A 25404-nucleotide genomic window follows, 5' to 3' on the forward strand; every position below is an offset into this window, starting at 1 on the left:
CGTGGCTAGCACGTCACCTAGATACCTCCAGTCCACCGAATCGAGGGCCTTTTCGAAATCGACGAGAAGAATTGCCAAGTAGGGGGTGAGCAAGTGGTGGTGGGCCAGGGCCAGGTGAAGCCTCCGGAGACAGTGCCTGATGCCACGCTTGGGCATGAACCCGCATTGGTCCGGATGGACCAACGTGGCAAGGTAGGGCTTCAGCCGCTGGGCGAGAATTGTGGCATAGAGTTTAACCTCTGTGTTTATCAGAGAAATGGGACGGTAGTCCGCGCAGTGACTAGATGGCGGTTGAGATTTTGGGAGAACCACTATGGTGGCCCTATCCGTCTCGGGTGGGAAGGAGCCCTTCTCCAAAGCCTCTGTGAACAGGTCCGCGAGGCGCGGGACAAGGGTCTCTCGATGAATAGCGTAGTATTCTTGAGGGAGTCCGTCCGGGTCGGGGTCTTGCCCAAGGAGGTATGAGTTATTGCTTCATTGATCTCTTCGTGGGTGATAGGGCGGTCCAAATCTGCCTGGGCGGCAGAACCTAGCTGGGGAAGGCGAGCACAGCCCGCTGCCAACAACTCTGGGAGCTACAGTACTGGAGTACTCCTTTAAAAGGAAACAAGTTCTGTATTTGCAAAAATGATATATAGGATGTGTCCAGCAATGTGTGGATTTGTGGAAGATCTAATGGAGGTTGTGTGGCTTGGCTAGGCCAGTGGTGATAGTTCTTGGATGGGGCAAATGGTTTCGTCAAACCATATGTTTAGGCCACCAAGGATGCATAGGTTGGACTTTAGTGTCATAAGGTTTAAAACTCTGTCTAGAAATGTGTCCTGGAATGTTGGATTGCTAGGTGGTGGTCTTTAAAGAAGGAGGAATTTACAAGAGAAAGTTGGTGTATGGTAGCATCTGGAGAAGAGGGCATAACAGCCTTGTATAGAAATGTCAGCTTTGATGGGATTTATAGTTTCCTTGAATATAACAGTCCATCTCCTCTTTTGCTAATGCGATTTTGCGTGACAGTGTGATAGACTGGAGGAACGGCTTCATGCAACACTGGAGCCATGTCTTCTCCCATGCATGATTCAGTTATGAAGAATAAGTCAGGTTGTGTGCCAGTGAGTAGGTCATAGATGTGGTGCTTGTTTTTAGAGAGTGGTAGAGCATTTATTAATAGGCAGTCTAGAGATTGTGTTTTGGTGGTGGTGTAACTTTGTGCTCTGGAAAAGTGAGTATTCTTTTTTAAACTTGTAGCAGGTTTATTAATAGTGTTGATACCAGCTGTATTGGGATAGCAATGGTGTTGTTTGTCGATATTGTAATCCTCATCCAGCAGGCTTAGAAGGCATTTTGTTGGGCCTGAGTGTGCAGGTGGTGGAGATGTGGGTTGATAGTGAGTTGTTGGGCGGTGTTGTTTTGTAGAGTAGTTTTGTTGTGTAATGGCGAAGGAGATGCAAAGTTGTGAAGGAGTAGCATTTTGTTTGCATCTGTTTAGGGTGGAAGGTGTATGGGTCAGGTGTGTTTGTGGAGCATGTTGGTTATGTTTTAAGGCTCTAAATTGTGAAATGGATGAAAGGCGAGCGAATTAGTGTTGTGTTTATGGTAAGTGCTGGTGAAGATAGAAAATATTGGAGTAAAGTTGGTTTAGGATCTGTATTTGTGTAGGATCGTATGTTCTGGAGGAATCTCTTTAGGAAAAATCTGTGGGACCCCCAACAGCTAGTTTTGGTCCATGGTATATGCTTTGCCACTGACTTACTAGTAGTTGGTAGCATCATCTGGTCTTTTTTCCTCCACCAGGAGATAATCTCTCTGATCGAAGAGATTAGTTGGGATCCACATACGATTAAGACATTTTGAAAGTACCTCTTATTTAGAAGAAAACATTGTATTAAAAACCTAGATAGGAGTAAGGTTAAAAAAAGAAAAGTGGATGTGTATTTAGAATATATAATGTGTCCCTCATTGAGCGATGTGAGGGACACATTGTATATCTCAAACAGACCTTTCTTTTTTCATCTTGCCCCTAACTAGGTTTTTAATAAGTTGTTTTCTTCTAGATAAGAGGTAATTTTAAAACGTATTATTCTGAGGTGGATCCCAACTAAACTCTTCGATCAGAGAGATTACCTCCTGATTGAGGAAAAGAGACCCAATGATGATGCTACCAACTACTAGTAAGTTAGCCGAAAGTAGCTGTTGAGAGTCCCACAGATTTTTCCTACAGGCATTCCTCCACAATGAACGATTCCACTCTTAGGATTATTTGTTGGTATATGTTTGGAAGCGGAGTGGGTTCTTGATACCTATTGCTTCTCCTTCCCTCCTATGATATTTATTGTCTGTATTTGTGTAGTCATGAGGGTAGGAGTGGGTGTTGTTTCTATTTTGTGATGGAATGTAGTATGACGTAAGTGTGAGAGATTTGGATGTGCTGGTGTGTGTTTTGTTTTAGTTTTGTGGAGTAGTTAGATGAGATATTGATGTAGTAAATTTCTGTGTAGGAGTTGGATGTAAAGTACTGTTGGTGAGTGGAAGGTGCATGGTAAAGAGGGTGGTGATGTGCATTGGATGGGAGTATATGTGGTGTGTAAGAGGGCATGGAGAGGGGTTATAAGTGTTTGTCATAGATTTGGTAGAGCTAAAGATAATATGTGGAGTGTAAGGATTGGTTGTTTTTTGTAAAAAAATAAAAAAATAAAAAGGGAGGAGGGTGTTGTTGGTGGATGATATGAGAGGTTTGAGTATAGGGTTGGTGGTGATTGTAAGGGGTCTGTTAGGAGTAAGTAGAGGGTAGAACTGATGCTGTGCATGAATAGGGAGAGTGTGTTTGAAAAGATTAAGGTTATCTATAATGTGGGTTTCTGTTGGTGATGTGTGGATTTGATAGTGGTGTAGGACAGAGTGGTGGTTTGTGTAAATTCCTCTGGTATTTGGACGAGCAACCTCTGACCCGGGTTGACTCATACAAATATCTAGGTTTTCAAATAGACCGCAACCTTAATTTTAGATTACAATTGGGACAAGTACGTACTAAAGCCAAACAACTGCAGTTCGCTTTCAAAGTTCTAAGAAAAAAAACTTACATGTTGTTCTACAGGACACTTGCTAAAAGCCATTCCAGCAAAATTTCTACCTTCTATCTCATACGGCTCAAATTTTAAACCTTAAAGATGTCACCTTTCTAAATACAGTACAATCAACCTTCTTTAAGAAGCTGTTTTCGATCCCCCGACACATTTCACAATCCCATATCCGATTAGAGTATGGACTAAGAAACCAGATTCCTGATCGACAAGGGGCACGAGCCAAGTATTACTGGAGAATGAGGGACGCAGAGGACAACACCCTTGCGCATTACTGTTGGGTGGAAATTGAAACCCAAGCCAGGCTAAAAAATTCAACGTTCAGAGCTCTCAAGGAATCTCTTGTGGCATTGCAGCTAGAGGAGGCCTGGCTTACTCTTCCCACCTATTCCGGTTTCAAAACCGTAGCTAACAAAGCAATCAAACGGACCTCTTTACTAATAGACAAAACAGCCTTTTCAAAAAAATCCCATGCTTGGGCAGTGGAGCCCCAACCATACCTGCTAGACTACTTTTCCCAGCAGAAAAAGCACTACCTAACGTTACTGCGGCTGGGATTATTTCCATCAAAGGGCCGGACGCTGAAATGGAAACACCCCTGGCAATCCAAGGAATGCCGCTTATGCGGAGGAGGGGATGAGTCTTTTTTGCATTTATTATGCATCTGCCCCTTCCTGGCAGAAACCCGAAGAACGGTTCTTCTGGAAGCCTTTAGGAAGGAACAAATAAGGTCATGCAGAGTAGCCGTTATCCAATGCCTTGGAGGACCATCAATTCAAATGTCCTGTAGAGCTATACATTTTCAGAAAATTGCAGCAACAGAACAGGAAAAAAAAGAAAACATTAAGTGACCTAATACGTTTTAGCATAACCAGTCTTGAAATCCACTTATGGTATTGATTGTATGTTTTACATTTTTTACTTAATCGCTGTAGAACGTACCCTTGTGTGCTTTCATTTTTATAAGTTTTTTAAAATGTACATTTTTTGTATGGTGGTTTCCCACCCTTTTATGACTTTTTATGAAATAAAAGTATCTATCTCTCTCTCTGGTGGTTTGTGTGAGAGTGAAGGTGCCATTGTGAGGCAGTAGGGGTAGAAGGGTGCATAGATGTGTTTTGGGGGTTTTGTAGTGGTTGTTACGACATTGAAATGTGGTTAAAGTTTTTGTTGTAAATGGGCAGTGTTGCTGAGATCATGTTTGTATGTGTGAGGGTGTGGATCGCTTAAGGATTGGCAGGAAATTGGTAAAAAGGGCAGCCTCTCTTGCCCTAGGCCCAACCTGAGCAGGCCCAAACAGGCAACTGTCCTTGTCCTGTCTGCCTTTAGCCTCAATGCCTGGGCTGAAATGCCCTAAGGTTAAAATGCCATAGTGATAAGGTGACCTTGGTTCACTCAGAACCCTAGCCCTAACACCAATGGGAGCCCTAGCAACCAATCAAAACTCAAACTCTAAGTCCCAAGTCCAATAGAAACCTTAGCCCTATGAACCAATCAGAACACGGATGTAAAAACCGATGTGAAACCTATTTATATAGCATGTGACTATAAACCTAAGGGCATGTGCAGGTGTGAGGAGAGTGGGCAGAGAAAGAGCCGTTACGGGCACAGCAAGAACAAGCAGTACAGGCAATACCGTGAAGCCAACCTAACTCAGCAGCGGCAGACGCACAGGCGGCGCTGTGCGGCGGGGTAGCGACCTACCAGGTAGGGTCAAGGGTATAAACAATATAAACAAAGTACCATGTAAACGCAAAAAACATTTCAGCCAGAATTGAGAATTTAGTGTTGATAGTAGTATGCAGGGTGGTAATTGTAGGATTAAAGAGGAGGAACTGAGTTATAGGAGACTTCCCCTAATGTTGTGCATAAATGCATATATGTCTGAATAAATAAATTATTAAATATACATAATCAATAATAAATACAACTAATACAGTTAATAAAAGCATAAGATAAAGGAATTGTCATTTCTGGATTTAAAAAAAAGATATCAATTAATAATCAAACATGTCCTTATGTTATATATATGCTCCAAGTCACCCACAGGACACGCAGCACTCAGGCAACAGCAGGTAAGTCAAATACCTTTGTTAGGTATGGATGCAGTCCCTCCAGCAGATTCCTTTAGCAGCCTTTCATCACACTTAGCCTGACGCGTTTCAAAGTTTACACTTCTTCTTCAGAGGCAGTGACGGAAGGAAGTGCGGTAGTCCGGTTAAAGTCCACGTTCAATATACACGCCCTTTATGGGCTGCTCATATGAAGCTGTGCATTCTGGGGGCTGTAGTACCGGAAACAATCACTCCACAAATGGATTCCGCAAGATCTAACTGCCGGATGCATTTAAAGTCCTCAAATGGACCTCCGCAGGTGTAATGTTATATATACTCCCATATCTGTGCATAGATGTCTACTTGGTGATTCATTTTAGAAATGAATTGCTCGCAGTTTGAGAATTTTACGAGCTCCGAAAGCCGGTCTGTGCCATGCAGAACCAACTGCTTTCTCCAGTGGCAGAGGATGCAGAACTTGCAATTGCCTACCCCTTTGCCACTCACTGTTTCCTGTGTTTAGTAGGGATAGTACTGCCTGTCATGTAAGAGCCAGGCGACCTGATGGGGTAATCCGGCACTCCAACGACTGGCCAAACTTTGAACCAATACCCAGTCAGTTTGTGACAACACAACAGGACATGCAGCATGTCACATCTCCAACAGTCAGGCTGTTACCAGCAGGCTGCCATGAGTAGCATGACCGGTGATCAGTACAAGGTGTGGTGTAATTTAAAGAATGAAAATGTTAACCTGTTTTCCCGAAGGAAAGGTTCATGTGAGTCGAACATTGAGACCAGATTTTAGATGAGTATGTATGCACAACCACTTCCCTGTCAAAAAGTTCTAGTCCTGTCAAGTGTGGGCTGTGAGAAGTTGGTGGTGACCAGTACGCTGTACAGTCTTGAGATTGCTCCCTTAGTGGTTCTCCGTTTGTCCAGATAAGAGTGGATCGGTGTGGGAGAGATTATGGGACCTTTGCCTAGATTTCTGTTCCCCTCGCTGCCCCGCTTCTCTGTACCCGTTTTTGCTTCTGTACCCCTCGCTGCCCCGCGTCTCTGTGCCCGTTTATTGCCTCTGTTCCCCTCGCTGCCCCGCGTCTCTGTGCCCGTTTTTGCTTCTGTACCCCTCGCTGCCCCGCGTCTCTGTGCCCGGTTTTGCCTCTGTTCCCCTCGCTGCCCTTTATTTCCTTAACCTCCTTGCCTTCTGTATTTTCGTTGCCCCCTTACTTGTGCCTTTTTTGCCTTCTGTACCCTTTGTTGTCGCTCCGCTCCCGCCGCTGCCTCCCCTGCGGCCCCGCCCCCCTGACTGCCCATTCGCTGCCCCCACCTCCCAGCTGCTCCTCCCTCCCACCTCCCCATATATGCCGGCTGCTAAGGCAAGCCTGTCTGCGCCCGTCCGCGCCCAGCGCCAGAACCCCTGGACGCCGCACCCGCCACAAGGAACGCCGCCACTACGATGCCAGCACCCTGCACGCTCTCAACCCCGGACGGACCCACACCTGCTTCAAGGCCGCCCCGAAATGCACACACGGCCCCTTCACCTGCAGGAACTGCAGCTACACCAGCCTCAGAACCGACGAACCACCAGCCAAACAAGACCCCAACCACCTCCAATGCGTACTTCTGAACACCCGCTCCACAGGCAAACACGCCGTCGAGCTCTGGGACCTGCACGACACAACATCCCCGGACGTCACCTTCCTGACAGAGACCTGGATGAATGACTCCTCTGCACCCGACCTCGCCATAGCCATCCCAAACGGCTACAAGATCACCCGCAGAGACCGCACCAACGGAGTCGGAGGAGGAATCGCCATCAGCCACAAGAACAGCATCAGGGTCTCGACTAGCACCGCCGACACTCTCAGCACCGCCAAACACATTTCCAGATCCACACAGACCCCAACTCCACGCTTAGAGGCACCCTCGTTTACCGACCCCCCCGGTCCCCCTCCAGTTTGGCGACTCCATCGCCGACTTCATCAGCACGCACGCCCTGACCTCCACCGACTACATCCTCCTCAGAGACCTGAACTTGCACCTTGAGAACAACAACGACAGCAACTTGACAACCCTGATCGATAACCTCGCCAACCTTGGACTGAGGCAACTCGTCACCACGCCCACCCACTCCGCCGGCCACACGCTCGATCCCATCTTCTCCTCAAGCCCGCACGGTTTCTTAAACCACACCACCGAAGTCCCTTGGACCGACTACCGCTGCATCCACTACACCTTCCAGAAACCCACCGCACCCAACAGATCCCCCGCCGCTGCTGGAGCAAAATCACCGAAGATCCACTTCACGCAAACCTCGCTCTCAGCCCACCCACCGAACTCTCCAACGCCGATGACGCTGCCCTCAGCCTCAGACGCTGGATCGAGGACTGCGCCAACACCCTCGCCCCGCTGAAGAAACCCCCTCCCCCCACAGAGACACCAGCAAGAGGGCCAGCTGGTTCACCCCAGAACTCCTAGCCTCCAAGCAAGCCTGCCGGAAGCTAGAGAAGAAACAGCACAGCGAGCAGACCCCGGACAGCCTCGCAGCACACAAGGACGCCATCTGCAACCACCACCACCTCATCAAGGCTGCCAAGAGGACCTGCTTCAAAGACCGCCTCGACAACAACGCACACGACAGCAAGGAGCTCTTCGACATCGTGAAGGAACTCTCCAACCCCAGCTCCAACACCAACGACATCCCGCCGTCATAAGCCCTGTGTGACTCCCTCGCCACTTTCTTCCACCGCAAGATAGCAGACATCCACAACAGCTTCAACACCCAGACAGCCCCAACATACAGCAACACAACAGACTCTCCTCACATCATCGACTACGACCCCCTGCTAGCCTGGGCCAGCGTGAGCATCGATGACACCATAAAGACCATGAGCACAATCCACTCCGGCTCTCCGTCAGACCCATTCCCGCACCACGTCTTCAACAAAGCAAGCAGCTCCATCGCACCCCACCTGCGCAACGTCATCAACCTCTCCCTCGATACCGCGACCTTCCCAGAGAGCGAGAAACACGCCGAGATCAACGCTCTTCTCAAAAAACCCAAGGCAGACCCAAGAGACCTCAAGAACTTCCGGCCCATCTCTCTGCTCCCGTTCCCGGCCAAGGTCATCGAGAAGATCATCAACAGACAGCTAACCCAATACCTCGAAGGAAACAGAATCCTGGACCCTTCTCAGTCAGAGTTCCGCAGCAACCACAGCACCGAAACCGCCCTCATCGCCACCACCAATGACATCAGGACCCTACTGGACAACGATGAGACCGCAGCTCTCATCCTCCTAGACCGCTCCGCCGCCTTCGACATAGTCTGCCACCGCACACTACGTGCACGACTCCACGCCGCAGGGATCCGAGACAAGGCTCTGGAATGGACCACATCCTTCCTCTCAGGCAGAGCACAGAGCGTCCGCCTCCCCCCATTCTGATCCGAAGCCTCCGAGATCATCTGCGGCGTACCCCAGGGCTCCTCCCTCAGCCCGACATTATTCAACATCTACATTACCCCGCTTGCACACTTCGCCCGACAGCACAACCTCAGCATAATCTCCTACGCCGACGACACTCAGCTGATCATCTCCCTCACCAAGGACCCCATCACCGCCAAAACCAACCTCCACGAACGAATGAAGGCCGTCGCCGACTGGATGAGGGCCAGCCGCCTGACGCTGAACTCGGACAAGACGGAGGTCCTCATCCTCGGCTCAAACCCCTCAGCCTGGGACGACTCCTGGTGGCCGACGGCACTGGTGACAGCCCCGACACCCACAGACCACGCACGTAACCTGGGAATCATCCTAGACTCAACGCTGTCCATGACCAAGCAAGTCAACGCCGTCTCCTCCTCCTGCTTCAACACCCTCCGCATGCTCTGCAAAATCTACAAATGGATCCCAACAGACACAAGAAAGACAGTCACCCAGGCCCTCGTCAGCAGCAGACTCGACTACGGAAACGTCCTCTACGCTGGAGCCCCGACCAAGCTCATCAAACGACTACAACGCATCGGCACGACTGAACCTCGACGTACCACGCCACATCACCCCCCCACCTGAGAAACCTGCACTGGCTCCCCGTCAACAAGACGATATCCTTCAAGCTCCTCATCCACGCACACAAGGTACTCCACAAAACCAGCCCTGGCTACCTCAACAGTCGACTCTCCTTCTAGATCCCCAACCGCCAACTACGATCCGCCGACCTCGCACTTGCCGCCGTTCCGCGCATCCGAAGAACCACCACCGGCGGGAGATCCTTCTCCCACCTCGCCGCCAAAACATGGAACACCCTCCCACTGAGCCTACGACAGACCCAAGACCTGCTGACCTTCAGGAGAACACTCAAGACCTGGCTTTTCGATCAGTAGCTGCCCACCCCCCCAGCGCCTTGAGACCCTCGTGGGTATGCAGTGCGCTTTACAAATGTATTGATTGATTGATATTATGGTAGCACCACAATAGCGCTGAAAGGCATTATATATACATATATATTTTGGATCAAACTTGGAAATGTTGAGGAAAATATACGTTCTACATGCCGTTAATGACTGAGCTGCCTAAAATAAGAAAAATCTTTTTATTTTTTTATTATGTTTACATGGGCACATTTACACTAGAGTATATATATTTTTTGCACTTAGCTCTTTAGGGTGATATTGCACATTAGCACTTTATATATGGGATGGCAACATGTTGATTACAATCGTATGTAGGTAGAAGATGGATACACAGTCGCATGACAAGAAAGCATTTAAGCAGAAAGACATTTTAAGAGTGCTATAATCATCAGATAGATGTATCTAGATGATAGCTGCACGCTCTGACCTAGGGATGACGTGGTTCTATAAGCATTAAGCTGCGATAAGTCCGATGTTCCCTGGGCTTCATTGTGTAAGTCTCCTATTAGGGGCATGCATTTTTTTGCACATATTGGAAGCCTTAAGTTGTGTTTTCCATTTCTACATAATAACATATCCTTCTTTTATAACATATGTATATTTGTATGAGTCACGATGTATTTCTTGGTTGATATATTTTAACATTATATTTTTGACCATAATTCCTTGTGCATTTCATCATTATGAGAGAGAACTGAATAGGCAGAAAAAATCTGTCCGGTCTCTTTTAAATGTATACATATTTATAAATTCAAAATGCAGCAACAAAGAGTTTCAAAAAAACATGTGTCAATTTAAATGTATCTTATTGCCATCATTTCTGTTTATTAACAGTGCCATCCCATATTCATTCATGTAAAACACACGATGAAATTAGCAAACAAAACATATGTGCATAGTCTGTTGTTCATATTAACTGTAGTTGCAACCATGTGACAGGAAATGTGATGATTTTTAGGTCTCGACCTTGCTATCGCGTAAGCGATCGCAAAGCGAGACTATAGAAAGCGGGTTTGAAAAGTGCTCCCAAAAAGTGGATTGCATGGCTAGCACGCTCACAATCACGCGCATCGTGCCGCCATGCAATCCGCCTTTTGGGAGCACTTCAAAGGGTCCGCTCCCCCGCCCCCAAGCGCGCGCGCGCCCCGCCGGTCTGGTCTTGTTTTTCTTTTTTTTTTAACTTCAAGCGCGAGGCGCGCGTGCGGCCAATGCTTGTTTGATTTTACTGTCACACAATACGGTCACAGTTAATCAACACGCTTCGCGCGTCTTTGTATTTTGTTTGACCTCAGCACTTTGATTTACCTTTCTTGTTTAACAAACACCCGCATGTATCGGCCGCGTTACTGTTGGTAAACTTAAAGACTACGCTCACTTTATCCAGCCGATTTGGTTTGATTTTTTCATGTTCACTTTCTCAGTTGTACACCGGCAACACGACTTTTCCTTATTGAGCTTCACAAACACATTTTTTCTTTCTATCCAGCCTCTACGTTCCTCGTATAGGCACCAGGCGCTTTTTATACTTTTCATACTTTCCCAACCTTGCGGCTATGCTTGCTTTGACGTGCTTATAATTTCAGTTAAACTCGTGACACTGTCCAGCACGTTTCTATATATTTAAATCATGAATAAAAAATGTTAGTGTGAATGATTGCCCTTTTTTGACCCTGCATGCAAATCTCCCTCCAAAAACACCTAAAGCACCTGGCACAAAGATGACACTAGGATTTTCTCATCGCATTTTTACATTACATTATTGGCTACAAACTGTGAGTACTACCAGTTAGTACACATATCGTTAAGTGTGCCATCGTCCGACGAAATGTACAAATGGTAAATACTCACCATTCTTGCCACAGGAGAAAACCGTAAATATGGCTAGTAAATACAAGGCTGTTTGCACTGCAAGAAGCCGAAACTGAAAGCCTGATATCCGTCTCAGTAATAGTTGTGGTTCAGCCTGGCAGAGTCTGCTTCAATACTCCAAAGACGATTATATGCATCATGGATCCTCTGGGACGTGCTCTATTCACCTGCTACTCCAAGATGCATTCAGAAATGAAATGCCCACTTACTCCCACATGTAAAAGCCATTTGTCAGGCGGGGCAACAAGGAGTTGTCTTTTCCTTTGTATGTAGGCTCTCGAGCCAACAGACCAGCCATCACAAATCACCTTTGGCAGACTAATCACTGCACTAATTTGCTTTACGAATTAGGTTGAGTGCATTTTTGGAAGAGGACAGTTCACTCCCTCACAGCGCCTCCGCGAGTGATGTTTGCGGCAGCCACCGCCGCCATTGTGACCAAAAAATAAAAGTTAAAGCGCTCATGGCACACAGAAAATGAACATGAAAAAGTGCATTTTAGAAGACCGTTTACTCCCGCAGAGCGCATCCCACGAGTGTTCTGTGTGGCGGCCACTGCTGCCATTGTGACCAACAACAAAAAGTGAAAGCATGAATGGCGTGCAGAAAATAAACCTGAGAAGTGCATTTTAGAAGAAGACCGTTCACTACCTCAGAGCGCCTCCCGCAAGTGATGTGTGCAGCGGCCACCACCGCCATTGTGACTAAAATAACAAGCATTTGCAATGCAATAGGTCTCGCATTTGTACGAGTTTGAGCTATTGGCATTGTAAATGACAATGCTTTTTATTTAAGTTTGCTTTTTTTAAAACATAAATAAAAGGCACTGTCATTTACAATGCTAATAGCTCAAACTCTCGCAAATGCGAGACCTATTGCATTGCAAATGCTTGTTAAACATTGCTATGGAGACGTTCTCATGTGATCAAGGTCACGGCAGTGACTGAAACACGTCAGAACAAGCTGGAGCGGTTTATGTAATAAAACAGAAATTTGGCACGTTAAGTGCAGTCTGTACCCTTTTTACCCGCCGGAGAATGGACGGTTTGGGAACTTGTTTTTTTGGTGTGTGTGGGGGGGGGAGAGAGATATATATCAAAGAAATAAATCCCAATGCCGCGACAGTCACTCCGGCGTAACACAAGGGCACAGACTCCGAAAGCTAGTGTGAACACAGGTGGAAGTTTATTCACACATCAAAAGGTCCAACATGACACGTTTCGGCTGCCAGACATGCAGCCTTGATCACACAGCGCTTCGTGTGAACATGTGCAGAATATATACAGGTGGATGCAGTAGTCTGATTGCTATGTCTATGGTAGTGAGTAAGTAATTTTACTACATCTTTTACTACGCAAATACAGCGTCATGCGTGTCATTTTACTGCAAGGAGGAAAGCAAGCAATTAACCTCTTCAGTGCCCATGACGAGAGTCTCGTCATGGAGCACGGTCGCGCTGTGCCCATGACGAGACTATCTCGTCATGAACCCCACCCACTAATACAACGCCCGGCACAGGAGGGGGAAAGGGCGTGGCACAGAAGGGGTTAATGACATGGCAAGATTATGAGACAACAGAAAGAACAGACTAGGTTCATAATGAAAGCAAAAAGTCCTTTGGCGGCTCAATTTCAAAAAGAAACATCAGATTGAAATGTAAAATGCAGACTTTACTCCTGTCGCGCGGCTTTAACCCAAGAAAACGGATACATTACATAATGCAACTAATTCAATATAAATTAGATGACGGCGCAGGGCCATCTGTCAAATAATAGCGCCTGTGAGCGTGAGCCTGTGAGGAATGACTGTACAATGGCCCGATGAAATCCGAGCCTCAAGGGTCCAGGAATATCCCCGCCAGTCAAACCAGAGTCAAGGACCGTGCGTGCAGTCGTGAAAAGTGAAAGTAAGGGCTGAGACAGTACGTGAAAAGTGCAACGTGGTATATGTGATGGTGCTGATGACCAGACTTCATTAAAAATCCCCTCCAGACCTGGAGACTCGTGGTTAAAAAATTGAGTCCTGTTAATTAACAGGAAACATTAGCATGAAAGTTAAAGAGAACACAGATACCCATGTGGACCTACGTGGCATGTGTATCCAGATGTGTGCATTTACCTGGCATGTTGTGAACAACTGACATAAAAAATACTTGCTGCTCAAATGCCGCGACAGTCACTCCGGCGTAACACAAGGGCACAGACTCCGAAAGCTAGTGTGAACACAGATGGAAACATTAGCATGAAAGTTAAAGAGAACACAGATACCCATGTGGACCTACGTGGCATGTGTATCCAGATGTGTGCATTTACCTGGCATGTTGTGAACAACTGACATAAAAAATACTTGCTGCTCAAATGCAAAGCGAAAACATATATATATTTTTCTTTACCAAATGCCACAAGCTTTGAGAGGGAACTCAAACAGCTCGCCCGCCGCAGGCGTACATTTTCACGTCTCCTCTTCATCTCGATAAGTTTACTTAAGCGCCCAACGCGTTTCGAGGAAAGGACGCCTCTTCATCAGGGGCTTGGTTTGATATTTACAATGCGCCATGACATCTCCTTTTAAGTATGCCTTTAATTGATTGGTGACCCCTCGTGGGTCGCGCTAAGTGCGAGTTTCAAACAGAGCGCATGCTGGGACATGTAGTTCTCGGAGTTCCGGCTGGCATGTATTATTTTTTTTCACGTCTGAGTGGCGGAATGCAATCAGTGACACAGTATTTAAGGTGGTCTAAGTTGGTATGGTGTGTCTCTTTGAAGTGACTGGCGACAGGGTATTCCGGGTCACTGTTGACAATGCCTCTGATGTGTTGCAAAATCCGTAGGTGCACTTGGAGCTTGGTGCTCCCTACATATTTAAGCCCGCAGCTGCAAGTGAGAATTTTCACTGCGAATTCCGTTCCGCAGGTGAGTTTCTGTTGCATCACTCTGGGTTTACTTCTGAATTCTGCCGAGATTTGGGTGGTGTTAACTCCAAATCTGCAAGCCCTGCAACTGCTGCACTTGAGAAAACCTTTGACATTAGTTAACCAATTTGTGGTATTGGTTATTTCAGGGCTGTTTCTGAATGCAGTGTCATGCATGGACCTGGCTCTCCTATAGGTAATGTCAGGCCTCTGGGCAACCATGGATCCTAATGTGGAGTCAGTTTTGATAATCCCCCAGTGTTTGTTAAAAATGGATTTAAATGCTCTTGACTCAGTGTTGTGAGTTATGATGAGGCGTGTGGTTACCCATCCGTTAGTATGCAGATCTGCTTGAGTATCTGGGCCAATAGTGGTGTCTGTGGCTGTGTTTTGTAGTAACAGTTCTCTGGGAAATGAATTGGCTTTGGTGATCACAGCAGTGATTGTCTTATCAGTGTATCCCCTGGCTTTGAATCTCATGTGAGTCTCCAATTGGCACTTGGTTAAGTCTGTGGGATTGCTGCAAATTCTGCGCAAGCGCAGCATTTCCCCGTATGGAATATATCTATCAGATGTTTTGGGTGAAAGCTGGTAGCATGAAGGGTGGAATTACCTGCAGTGGTTTTCTAAGGAGGGTGGACTGTAGTGTGTTATCTGAAACATAAACTTTTACATCTAGAAATTCTACAGTATCGGTGCTGATGGTGGCATTGAACTCCAAATTTAAATCATTACAGTTGATCTCATTGACAAATGTTTTAGCACTGTCCATAGAACCCTTCCAAACCACAAAGACAGTCTATGTAGCGTAGCCAGCATAGAATGTTGTTAGACCAAGCTTCAGAGTGTGTGACACGGAGGACCCGCTCTTCTCACCAGCCCACATGAAGGCAGGCGTAGCTGGGGGAGAAGCAAGTCCCCATAGCCACACCCCTAATCTGCTGGTATATCTTGTTGTTGAACATAAAATAGTTATGCTGCAGGCACCACTCAATAAGAAACATAAGCTCATTGTGTTTATAACAATGGATAGGTCTTTTAGTCAAAAATTCATGGCATGCAATTAGTCCATCCGGGTGATGGATGCTCGTGTACAGCGAAGTTATATCGAGGGACATCAGGATACAGTTCGGTGACCACGGAATGTTTTTGATTTTGAGAAGGAAGTCACTGGTGTCTCTTAAGTATGTAGGTAGTTTAGTGATGTGCTTTACAAGAAATAATCAACATATTTTGATATGTTTTCGCAAAGGCTTTTGCGTGCCGAGATGATAGGCCTGCCAGGCACTGGCGATGTTGCCTTGTGTACTTTAGGCAAGAAGTACAGAATTGGTAATGCAGGAAATCCATTGTTGAGAAAATTGAACTCCTCTTTGCTGAGAGCGCCTTAAGTCCTGTAATTGTTCAAGCATTTTTTTAGTTCTTTACCACTAGCAATCACTTCCTTCACGTTGGTAGGCCTGTAGCATATGGCATCATTAAGATGTCTGTAGGCTTCTTCCATGTAAATGTGTTTAGGTCATAGGACGATGTTACCTCCTTTGTCTGATTTGTTTATGATTATATCCGTTCTGGCTTTGAGTTTACTCATGAGGTCCATATATTGTTTGTGTTTGTAATTGTTTTTGTTTTTTGCACCTGTTCTTTGTTTGTGCAAATTCTTAACCTCTTCTACAATGACATCATTGTAAATGTCAATGGCATCTCTAGGCATGCTGGGTGTGAAAGTGGATGGTGGCTTAAACGGACTAATGATGGCGGTAGGAGTGTCAATGCCAGCGTTGTGTAATAGTACTTGCGTGGAGGGATTGTCATTTGGCGATTCTAGTTCAGACATAGTTGTGATGGTGGCGATGTCTGAAACTGCAAGTGTGTCTGGCGTGTGAACCCTCACATTGCTATTCGAAGGTAGGGATTTATTTACATGTTTTTGTTTGAAGAAATTGATGAGTTTTAATTTCCGAATGAAATTAAAAATGTCAATTTGAGTGTATATATTTATTTATGTAATTTTTTGGGGCGCAGAGGATTGAAATCCACAAGCTTGTCTGGTATTCATTACTGGAGTGGTTATTGGTGCATTCTGATGTACTGAGAACCGTAGACCTGTTGCAGTTATGCAAACCTCGTGGGTTGGGCAGCCAGAGGTCGGGTCAATTCACCAACCCCCAGCAGCCGCAGCCTCCAAACCATTATAGTTTGCCCTCTTACCATCATGGGCACCCAGTGGGAAGCAGGATACACCATCACCTGCCTCACTGGAGGCTTTTAACATCAGACCAATGGATTCTTCAATTTGTCCATAAAAGCTACTCCCTCCCCTTCGTTCACAAAACACTACTACCTGGATAGTTTGGTCCGTAGGTACAGGCTCTTTGCCCGTTTTGTTCTGCAGTACTTTTTGGTATGAAAATTGTTTCGCAGACCCACTTCAAGGGAGGTATTGCTTTGGTATCTATTCTAAAGTAAGGAATCTGCGGCTAGAAGTCTCTATCTGATGAACAAGTTACTTGCCTTGGGTAACACTTACCTGGTAGTGACTCTATCTAGATGCAGATTTTTGACCAACCCACCCACCCATCCTCCCCTCTCTGCAATTTCTGGATTTCTAGGGTACAGGGCTTTCCCATTTCAGGGCCCATGTTTTCCACACCAGTGATCAGTGTTCTTCGTGACTCCGCGCTCCTGGCATTGAAAGTTGCGAAAAGAAGCAGACGTCAGCATGCCTCTATAGGCAATCTAACGCGTCACTTCTGGCACTGATCCTGCCACTCGGAGCCGATTGATGCCACCTACCAGTGCGCAGAGGTACTGCTCACAAAAATATCGAGATCCAGTCTTAGGCCTGTGGATAATTCTAAGGTAAGGAATCTGCAGCCAGATAGTCTCTACCAAATAAAGCGTTACCAGAGGTAATTAACTTGTACTTCATGTTAAATAGCACTGGCCAATATTCAGACAGCCTTGATATATTTTTACATTTGCTACAATTTTGTTATTATCTTAAGCAATGATAAATGTGTGAATAAACTTACTAAAAAAATTGCAAAGCAAAAGAAAGAAGAGAAGCATTTGCTACAGTGCATACTGTAATTATTTTGAGGACTTATTAATTCGCTTAAAAATTATTTAATACTGCAGAAAGTATTCAATGTAGTTCATCAAAAATAGAGTTGTAGAATAATGCCTTACATCAACAATGGATTATACTAAAGGTTTGTCTGTCTTTTAATTGAAGCAAATTGAATCAGATAAGAAAGATACGAATGCCTTGGACGAGCCTGTTTCACACTGGAGATCAAAGTTGACTTTAAATGTCATGGTGGAAGATTTTATTTTTGATGGATCCTCTCTCCCTTCTGATGTACATCGGTACATGAAAATGTGAGTAAAAGTGAAATTTGCCGTTGATGTTTCCATCCAGAATGATTGTTAGTTCTGATTTAAATACTTCATTTATGGTTACGGTACAAAGTATACAAGTCATTTGGAAGCCTAATCCAACATGTACTTTTAGAATAGGCAAGATAATAGGAGGTAGGCTGTGTGGCTGACTTCAGTATTCAAATTTCATGTTTTTGTCCATGCTACTAAAAATGCATAATTCAAATATGGATTTTTTGGGGAGAATTTAACGCTTTAAAAATGGTGTACAGAATGCCCCAGCATTGTGGGTTAGTCCTGTGCAATCTATAGTGTGTGATCTACACCACATACATGCTGAAACGCTGTGTCCGAGCTTCCTGAGAATAAATAAGCAATTGAAAGGTGCTTAATATAATCAAGGTTATCGCTTGTGAAATTCCCAAACCTAGAAGTGAAAGGGATACACAGGTTAATTTTAAGGGGACAGCCATAGTACTGACTTGTAGGGGCTTTAACTTTTGATAAAGGAAAACGTGCAGAACTGACACATGTGCAATCCTCTGATCATTCCTCTAAAACCTGAAAATGTGATTTCCAAATTTTAAAATGCTTTATAGATCACATTAATCGGCAGCCAGTAAAGAAAGATTCCGATAACTTAAGACTTGAGTCTTAAGAATTTTGTAGAAGGAGGGCCAAGCTGTTAGCTAACTTTACTACGTGATATGAAAAGAAGGTAAAAGGAAAAACTAGAAGAGTGTGGTTGTCCTGAATGTGTTTGAAGTGGCAGTGTAGTATATTCCAGAAAATAGCCCATCACAGAGCAGCAATGTTGCATCTTCGTCAAATATATATTCCAAGGAATGTAGACGGGTCACATTCATACCTGAAAGATTTATTTACCCAGAGGTCCCGAAACATTCCACAGACTATATGGCAAAACTTTGCTTTGTTTAACTCTGATTCAAGACCTCTGGAGGAAATAAATCTTTGTGAGGAAAAAGGGATTCCTCGCTCTCTTTCCTGCAGTGTCTACCTTTAAAGTATTGTGCCACACTTGTTATGTTTTTGAATAACAGTTCGATGCACTGATCCACGACCTCTTAAGTCACAACCAATGCTGCTACTTGATGGGAAGAACGTCTGGGAGAGGCCAGGTATAGAAAGTATGTTTGCTTCATCTCCTTGAGCTGCAGTTGAGCATAGAGGCCAATAGACAGGAACTAATCATTTTAAGTGTTTCTTTAGTGAAAGTAGAAAGAAAAGCTGTTGATGGTATGCACACTAAAGACTGACTCTAGGATTCATTCAGTACTTCAAAAACCAAAACAAATGCCACTGTTGATGTGCAGTATGCTAAAGACTGTCTCCAGGATTCATTCAGTAGCAAAAAATAATGCCATTGTTCTCAACAGTGTAACTTCATCCAACTGCAATTAACCAGGAAATTGCCTAATTTCCCAAAACATAGGAAGCCTTCCTAAACTAAATAACTCTAACTGAAACTTGTTTAGAAGAGTTCGCTCTCAGGAATAAGGTAGGCAAGGTAAAATATCAATCTTTCCAGACCCTTCCATGTTGCAGAGCGGATTCCAGAATTATCAGGAAGAAAGATGAAAAAATTGCTATTTTACAGAATTGACTTTAAATGCTGCAGTTCATGGGGACGTGACCACTGCAGGGACCCCCTACATAGAACCAAATTGTTGAGAGGAGAAACCTTACATTGACTAAATTTACAGAGACTTTTAGCCTTCTGTTCATACCTCTGATACTGGAAGTGATGTCATGCGTCTTCATCTGTTGATGGTGATGAATGTAGTTGTCTGGTTCTCTGCACCCTTCCCCCTTTAACACCTTCAATGTATCTTTAAGTGCAGTACCTGTACAGAGGCAAAACAAACGTCCATTTATGTGAGTGTGACGGTCTGTGGGAGCATCGAAACCTCCCTTCCGAAAAGAGTGCATATCAAGTGTAGCATGAGAATGAAAAGATTTAACCAAATTGGAAGCCATAACCCCGAGGTACTGGTTTGCTTGTTACAGAATTTGGTCCATGTACGTTTCAATCAATATAATAAAGTATGCCTCTATGTAGTTTGGAATCAAGGATATCATGAAATTACAATTCTTTGTCTACAGTTAAAGGCCCAGGTTAAGGAGCAAAATGTGTGGCTGTGAACAGGTTTCAGTATAGATACAAGAATTACTGGATATATCCTCAGAATGCTAATAAGAGTGAGTCGAATAGCAACTGGGTTGAACATCTTTTCAACTAGATACGCTCTCATGAACTGTGTTTGAAGTTTGCATGATCCCTATACAAGGAGATGTTTTGTGGATGACTAGTTCCGGTCGCCTATTAGATACGTGGCAAGCTTGTGTCCTTTGGTGTCAGCATGTTTCTTGTACTGTAATTTAATTTTGTTCAGATATGTCTTGATAGCATACAGAGTAATATATACAGCAAAGTGTCAGCATATTGTCAGAAATCCTCAGTATCTTGTGAGAAACATACAAGGATGATGGCCATAAGTAGAATTGAATTGTGACTGCATAGTTGATGCATGTATTGAAATGTTATGTCCAAATTCCACAACCCAAAGTTCACCCAACTATTTTGCATGGCGTAGATTAAACATGGTAATGTGTCTCATTTGAGCATTCTGTTTGCCCAGCTTATTTTGGATGGGAGCTGGATGACAGATTAGACCTAAACCTTATGTGTTTATTCCTAAGAGAATTTACAAATTAGAAATGAGTTCTGGTTCCTTGCCAGATATCCTATGTACTGGGATAACATGAAGTCTTGCTGACTGTTGTAACAGTAGTGGTGCAATAATTGTGCTAGAAGGGATTCTTTTTAGTGGTATTAAATCGTCTGGTTTACCTGAAGAGTCAACAGTTACAAGAATAATTGCATAACCCATATAAATTGGTAATTTCATGTTAAAATCCTTGCCCAATGGTGTGCCATGACTGTGGGCGTATCATGTAAGTTTGTAATTAACCTTGTGGTGCACTGACATTGTTTTTAACAGGTTTCACAGGATGTGACAAAATATCAGCATGTTTACTGAAGACAAGCCACCTGAAGTAGTTTTTCAACAATTTAATAGTTTTGTTTTACCAATTTCACTGCTTAGGAGAGAGCTGTGACTTCAAAGTAAAGCTTACATTCTGGTCAGATAATCAAGTATAGTGCTGTACCTTTATGAGGTAACCCCTCTTTGTATCTTTCTCGTACTTCTTATGACCAATCTATTTAAAGTTTCTCGTATTTGAGGGGTATTAAGCAGTACTGCTTTACAGTTCTTTCTCCCAGATACATGTATAATGACCAACTGATATTCTGGAAAAAAAAGTTAGAGACCACTGGAATCCAGGTGCTGAAGAAGTTTCATCTCATTTTAAAATATTAAAGATTTTTATTTTCAGTATAAACTGTGATCACATGCTTGGCCCCTTGTAAATTATGATGCACAGTCTTTTTTTTAAATTTTTATATTCTTTTTATTAAACAGTGGTTACAGTACAGTGAGGTACATTGTGAGGTCATATAGCATTCAGAAATGACAGTAATACAAGAACAATCAAACACAGTGTAACGCCCTGAACGTCTCAGGATCGTTTAACAGACACGATAATGAGAACGCAACCACTTGTGAAGGTTTAGTTATTTTAATGAAGGCAAAAATAATACAAGGATTAAACAAAGGTTATAGTCACTGGAATCCTGCAGGCTAAGTACGTTACCAGCCCACAGCACGGATGGTCCTAACCGTCCTCTGCATATACGCCGATCCCGGCGTATGCCAACAGAGGGCAGAAATGAAATGGCCGACAATGCCAATCGGTAGGCTGTGAGGGGCACGAAGAGTGTTGGGGAGAATCGAGGAGTCAGGGAAACACCCAGCCGGGGTCTCTACCTGAAGGGAGCAGCCGCTCAACCTCTTCCTCAGACTGCACCGGGACGCGAAGTCACCTCCTGGTGATGCGTCACCGATACCCCAATCACAAGCAAAGAAGACTGAACCGAGAGCAGCCGCTCAATCGATCCTGTGGACTTCCGAGTCTGTAACGCGGCAAACACCTCCTGGTGTGCGTTACAGCTGGCAGTCCCTGTATCTCTGGTCGGGCTGGGAGTTACGACTCCAACCAGCAAAAGCGCCACTGCGCTTTGACTCAGCCGAGTCAAAAAGCGAAGCTCAATGGTTATCCGGTAGAGCTTCCGGGTCCTTCACAGGTGACGATGGGGCAAGACACGGCCCAGGGAGTAACGACTCGACCTACCTCCGTTCTTGCCTTACTGGAGCACCACTCCGGAACACTGCTCTTCACTAAGCAGGTACGTCGGTGTAAACACAATATCCGACAGCGTTGTACCTCCCGGTTCCTCCCTTTATAGGGCGTGTTTTCCTTGAGTTATGTAACAGCTCTCCTGTTTACATAAGGGCGTGTTTGCCTTGAGTTATGTAACAGCTCTCCTGTTTACATAAGGGCGTGTTTTCCTTGAGTTATGTAACAGCTCTCCTGTTTACATAAGGGCGTGTTTGCCTTGAGTTATGTAACAGCTCTCCTGTTTACATAAGGGCGTGTTTTCCTTGAGTTATGTAACAGCTCTCCTGTTTACATAACCTCTCAACCGCTAAGCATCCTGGGAGATGTAGTCCGTTTTCGCTGGTTACCGTTTTCCTCCCCTCGCATGACAGGAATTCTTGACACACAGCGATACAAGTTGAGTACATTATCTTATCGACCCTAATTTGAGTCAAGGTAATTAACCCCTTTTTCCATCTGCAGTTCCTCTGCTAGGGAAACACATACATCACCCCTCGATACATTCCTTTTAGCCCATTTTCGATCCCATTTCTTTGGACAGCCCCTGTGTGTAAATACCTCTTTCTCTGCGATCATTGCACTATCCATATTCTTAAATTAATCTTTATTGCGGTCTAAAAAAACATAAACGATATACAATGACAAATCACACATCATAATAATAAAAACATATCCTTTCCCAAGGTACCGCTAGACCATTTGCACACGTATTAAAATTCATATTTTGAATACAAGACCTTTCTCTCTTTAAAAAAATAAATACAGTTAAAGTTAAACTTATGAAATAAGTAAAACAGTATGAGGAGTTCATAATCAAATAACATTGTAAATAACCAAGGACTATAAGTGACTATCTGGCATCCTTTAAATACGACTTACTGGTAGGAATCTAGTTAAAAGTGCAGATGCTTTAAATGCAACATATATACTTGGTATAACATTCCACTTATACTCTTATTAATTTGTAAAGAGCTTGCAAAAGCTAATTGAATAACAGTATTCCAAGTACAATACACTAACATTTCAAACCTTCCTTTGCTCTTATTATACCTACATCAAACAAGTACCTACTGACGCTAAAAATAACCTTTTGAGAAGTATCAGTTCTCAATCTTTCTGCCTCATAGCAAGACCTAATGCCCAAATTACGACAAATAGGTTTAATCCATTTCTTCCTGGATTTAGCATAAGCCAGACAGAAGAATAGTATGTGTAGGTCATTTTCTCTTGTACCGGATTGACATAATATACAACACTCAATATTATCATCCCCTTGTTTACGGACCCATTTCGATGTGTTCAAGTTAGTTTGCAAGACACCATATCGAAATTTCATGTATAATGATTTTGCTAACTGTGGCTGCACCTCATCTAGAAATGGCTTAAAGCTCGAAGTTGGTTTCATAAGAAGAAACTGTGTTGTTAATGTACCAACAGCTGAGCTATGGGACACACTGTCTTGGATATAAGCCCAAAAGGTAGATTTATTATTTTCTTAGAAACCATAGTCAATTGGGCAGGTTCCTCCCAAAAGTGCTTCAGCCCTAATTTATGGAACCAGCAATGAACATTCTTAAGCCACTGTAGACCTATACCATGATTGAACCTTAAAATTTCCTCTAGACCTTCTTTATAATGGGCAAGTTGTACTGTAGACCACAGTCGCACCCAAAACAATAATGGTATTAAAATCGTTTGGTGATCTATACGTTTTACATTTAGGTCCATTACAATAGGGATTAGAGGTGTACGCATTGGAAGGCGTAATAATTTCCTAAAAAAATTGTTTTCTCCTACCACAAAAATGTTCTTACATGAGGGCCCCCATAATTCTGCCCCATAAAGAGATGCTGATTCTGCCCTATACTTGTATACCTCAAGGGCAGGGGATACCGCCTTAGAAGTACTACTCTCATATTTGTTTACTATCGGTAGAGAGTTTTGGAGTAAAATAGTCTTACTTTTCTCCAATTGCGGTTTCCATGTCATTTTAGTGTCCAACGTTATACCTAAATAATTAAAATTGTGCAAAAAATTCTAGCTTTTGATTTTTAACAGGTAAGTTATTTTTAAAAGACTTATGTGGATTAATTGCCATTTATTTTGTCTTGCTAGAATTTATTTCCAGGCCCTTAGTCTCACAGTATGCACCAAAAGTATCTATTAAACATTGTAAGCCTTTTGGAGTTTGAGATATTAAACTGGTATCTGCAAATAAAAGGGTGGGTACTGGAACCTCCCCTAACTTGGGAGAATCATGTTCGCAGCCCAATAAATACTCCGGAATATCATTTCAATACAATGAAAATAGGGTGGCCGCCAGCACACAACCCTGCCTTACGCCCCTGCTTACTCAAATTTGCTCAGTGAGCTCACCCCTCGGACCCCATCTAACCTTTGCATAATTATCCTCATGCAATCTTATTATTTGCATGAGTATGTCCCCTGGAACCCTTTTGGTCTTTTAGGGATTTCCAAAGCAGGTTTCTAGGGATGAGGTCAAAAGCAGCCTTTAGGTCAACAAAGGCAATGTACAGATGACCCTTCTTAAAAACTGTGTATTTCCAACTCATACAAAGAAATCTAAAGACCTGGTCAATTGTGCTAATCTTGGTTCTAAAACCAGCCTGGTATTTCGATAAAATACAATTCTCCTCAATCCAGTCATTTAATTTTGTTAAAATTTGTCAAGCATAGATTTTTTGTAAAACATCTATTAAACTAATCGGTCGGTAATGCGAAGGGTCTTACCTTTTTAAAAAATAGTTGTAATTTCAGCCCCTTTCCAAGATTTCGGTATTACTGCACCCATGGCGACTGAATTACAAAGAAAATTAATGTAAGGGCCCCAAACATTTTTGTCATAAATCTCCTGGTATCTTATCTGGGCCTGGTGCTTTCCACGGTTTTACTGCGTCAATTGCTGCCAGAGTATCTTCCAAAGTAAAATGTAGAGGGGCTATACTTGGGATTATTGCATAATCTTGCAAATTGAATGTTGTATCACTCATAGATTTTGAATAAAGACGGGAAAAATTGTTGACCCAAGTTTTAGCGTCTAGAACGAGGTCCTTACTGCATCTTCCCGCTTTATTACCTTTAGATATCAATCGCCAGAAACCAGAGTGGTCTTTGGCTGCACTGATCCATTCAGTCCAGACATTGTCACCCCAATCTTTCTTAGTTTGTACTAGTAAGGTCTTGTACTTATTCCTTTTCTCCCTTAAGGCCACAACATTTTTAGTTTTTGAAGCAAACATAAGTTATTTTTTTGCCTCACGGCACTCTTTATTATAACGGGGATTATCTAAATTACTTGTATCAATTTTCCCCCTTTTACATTCTTTCGGAATCCTACTCAAAATAGGTTTCA

At 43.9% G+C, this 25404-nt stretch overlaps 1 protein-coding gene across 1 annotated transcript in view; it reads left to right on the forward strand.

The window, feature by feature from the left end:
- Positions 1–25404, forward strand: part of CLPTM1L (CLPTM1 like) — a 1829238-nt gene that overhangs the window by 539273 nt on the left and 1264561 nt on the right. The window contains exon 4 of the mRNA XM_085606118.1: positions 17563–17708. Within this exon, the coding sequence (XP_085462244.1) occupies positions 17563–17708 (146 nt within the window). The remainder of the gene's footprint in view (positions 1–17562; positions 17709–25404) is intronic.

Source organism: Triturus cristatus, chromosome 5_1, assembly GCF_964204655.1.
Source record: "Triturus cristatus chromosome 5_1, aTriCri1.1, whole genome shotgun sequence".
Classification (NCBI taxonomy): domain Eukaryota; kingdom Metazoa; phylum Chordata; class Amphibia; order Caudata; family Salamandridae; genus Triturus; species Triturus cristatus.